The following is a 3071-nucleotide window of genomic DNA, read 5'->3' as shown; positions in this document are numbered from 1 at the left end:
CTCCGATGCCACAGGTATTTCAAATACCAGCAGAGTCACCCATGGTGGACAGGCTTCAGCAGAGCTTATAGACTAAGACCGAAAAAGGCCTGGCAGTCCATTTCCAAAAATTAGGCAGTGAAAACCCTCCAAACCACAACAGAATAGTGTACAATACAGTGATGGAAAGCGAACCCACCAGGTTGCTTGATGTTAGGGGCCATCGAGTCTGCTCCAACCCACAGCGACCCTGTGTACAACAGAACGGAACACTGCCCAGTCCGGCGCCAGCCTCACAATCCCTGCTATGCCCGAGCCCATGGTTGCCTGGAAAGCACTCACAATGCCCAACGGCTACCACACTGGGCTTCAGCGCACCAGCGGGTGTGTGGATGGCCCTCTGGGGCGTGAGGTTGCCAAGAGCCAGAGCTGAAGCCACTCCGTGGTAACTGACAACCATCAACTAGCCTCTTCCCAATTCCATCTACCCAGGAAACTTCTCATTGTTCCTTCTTCTGCGGAGTTCACCAGGCCATCTCTAGCCTCCCCCACCCCTCACCTGACAGGCTTCCTGTTCCTGTAATCCTGCTCAGCACCAAACTGTCTGCGGGGCCTCAAACCACCGGGCTCTTCCCGCCTCCTGACCTTTGCACTGCTGTTTCTTCCCCTCCCCCACTCACCATCCTTTTCTGGAGCTTTTCCTAGAAAGCGTGGCTGACTTCAAGCTTTTTCTGATCTTGGCTGTGTTGGAATTCTCCTCCATGGTCCCCTAATCCCAGTGTTGACCCCATTATAATGATGTCCCCAAGGTGTGAGGATGCTCGTAGTAAATGGGAAAAAAAAAAAAAAAGTTGCTATAGAGGTGATTTCAATCCATGGCGTATGTCAGAGAACTGTGCCCATAGGATTTTCGCAGCTATCACCTTTTGGAAACAGATTGCCAGGTCTGCCTTCTGAAGCGTCTCTGGGTAGGTTCTTACTGCTCACTTTTTGGTTAGCCCTAACCCGAGTGGAAGGAGTTCTGGTGGTGCAATGGTTAAGGCATTCGCCTGCTAACCAAAAGGTGGGTGGTTGGAACCCATGAGCTGCTCCAGGGAGAAAGGTGAGGCAGTCAGCCTCGGTAAAGACTGACAGCCTTGGAAACCTTGTGGGGCAGTTCCACCCGGTCCTCTAGGGGCGCTGTGAGTCGGAATGGACTCAGGGGAGTGGGTTGGGTTTAGTTTTAGAAACTGATTGTGCCACCCCCGGTCTTGGTATTTATTGAGTCTCTGAATGATTGCCAAGCCCCGTGACTCCTAGAAAGATAAACGAAGAGAATCTCATAGTTGAAGGAACAGTGAGGAGGCCAGTGTGGCTGGAACCAAGTGAAAGATGGGGAAGAAGTCAGAAAGGGGCCGGTGACTTCACGTAAGGTTTTGTGGTTCCTGGAATGACTAACTGAGGGTGGCCGCCAGAGGGCGGAATGCACCCTCTTGCCGCTTGTCCCAGAAAGCATGAACTACAACTCCCAGCGGCCTTCGGAGTAGGCGGCCCATCCGACGCACGCAGTGAGGTCCAGCGGCCGCTGGGAGTTGTAGTTCGCTTGGACCCTTCGTGGGCGGCAGAGGAACTCACAGATTTTGGAAAAAGTGCGGGTCTGGTCCCTTCCCGCCGTTCTTGTCTCCATGGTGACGGTTCCGCCGGAGGCCCAGGATTTGGCAGCAGCGCGGCCCCCTCCTCACTCCCTCCTCCTCACCATCTGCTCCATCTTCACACCTGTCCCGGAGCCACGGCCACCGCCTCCGCACCCAAGGCCAAGATGCTGCGGCCACAAGGTGGCGCGTGTGGACAGCCCCTCTTCCCTCAGAGCTAGGAGTCCGAGTTCCTAGCCTCCTCCTCCCTCAGACCCAGGAGTCGAGGACCCTTCTAAGCCCTTTCCTCCCTCAGGCCCAGGAGTCCGGGCCCCCAAACACCTCCTAACCTTATTCCCAAGGGATCCTGGCCCGGAGCCGCCTCTTCCCTGGGGATCTGAGTTTTTCTGAAACAGACTAAGTTTTGAGACTCGGGAAGTCCGGGCTGGAGGCAAGAAGCCCCCGCGGTCAGAGGCTACTTGGCCACCCTGTCAGCGGCGCCTGCCCGCCGCGCCGTCTGCTTCTCCCACCCGTTCTCGGGCTCGTGCCACATCATGAAAATTTAATCCCAGATGCATTTGCAGCCCGACTCGAGGAGGAGGTGGGGGAAAGAAGTCCTCTCCGGGAGCTTGACTCTGGACTGCGGGTGTGCGTGTGTGAGCGTCAAGGGGAGGGGCTGGTCTGGAGAAAGGGGCGGGGCAAGAGATCAAGCTCAGAGAGGGAGGGACAAGCAATCAGGAGCCCAGACTGAACCCAGGGGGCGGGGACTGAACCCAGGGGGCGGGGAAAGAACCCAGGGGGCGGGGACAGAACCCAGGGGGCGGGGACAGATAGCAGAGTGTGGAGCCGAGTTTAGGGGACCTGCCGAAGATCCCGGAGGAATTTGGAAACTGGAAGTGGCACCTGGGGGCGGGGGACGGGATATAAGTCAGAGGGGGAGGGAAAAGGAGGGTGGGGGATGAAACTCCAGGAGAAAGGAACTGGGAGGGAGCTGGAATTCAAAATGCGAAAGATGGCCAACCTTGGGGGGAGCGAAGCACGGGGAAGGGGTCCCAGGTGGGTTGAACTAGGGATTGGAATTCAGGGAGGTGATAACTCAGGAAGTAGGAACCGGAGGGGGGACGGTAGCGGGGAGCTGGAACTGTCGACCGTAGGAGAGATTGGACAGGGACACAGGAAAGGCAGTGAAAGATGCAGCAATGAGAGGACCAAATTGACAGCCTTGGAGACCCTGTGGGGCAGTTCTACTCTGTGCTCTAGGGGCGCTGTGAGTGGGCATGGACTCCACGGCAGTGGGTGTGGTTTTTTGGTTTTGGGGGCTGGGATGGTGGGGACCCACCCAAGGAAGGGACAGAATTGAGGGGCGATGCTACTCAGAGGTGCCAGTTCCGAGCAGCGGTGGGAGCGACAGGGTGGGGACAGGACCTGATGGGAGGGCTGCGAGGGGCGGAGCTAGAACGCAAGGGCGTGGTCTGGCGCGGG

The 3071-nt window shown here is 57.3% G+C and overlaps 1 protein-coding gene across 1 annotated transcript in view; it reads left to right on the top strand.

Moving 5' to 3' along the window:
- Window positions 1–298: 298 nt before the first annotated feature.
- Window positions 299–3071, top strand: part of SLC17A7 (solute carrier family 17 member 7) — a 12831-nt gene continuing 10058 nt past the window's right edge. Inside the window, exons 1-2 of the mRNA XM_042781228.1 lie at window positions 299–363; window positions 1468–1572. Of these exons, the coding sequence (XP_042637162.1) occupies window positions 299–363; window positions 1468–1572 (170 nt within the window). The remainder of the gene's footprint in view (window positions 364–1467; window positions 1573–3071) is intronic.

Source organism: Orycteropus afer, unplaced genomic scaffold, assembly GCF_000298275.1.
Source record: "Orycteropus afer afer isolate SDZICR_OR568_19922 unplaced genomic scaffold, OryAfe1.0 scaffold00099, whole genome shotgun sequence".
NCBI lineage: Eukaryota > Metazoa > Chordata > Mammalia > Tubulidentata > Orycteropodidae > Orycteropus > Orycteropus afer.
The sequence above is the reverse complement of the archived record's forward strand: the minus strand, read 5'-3'. Positions and strand labels throughout refer to the sequence as shown.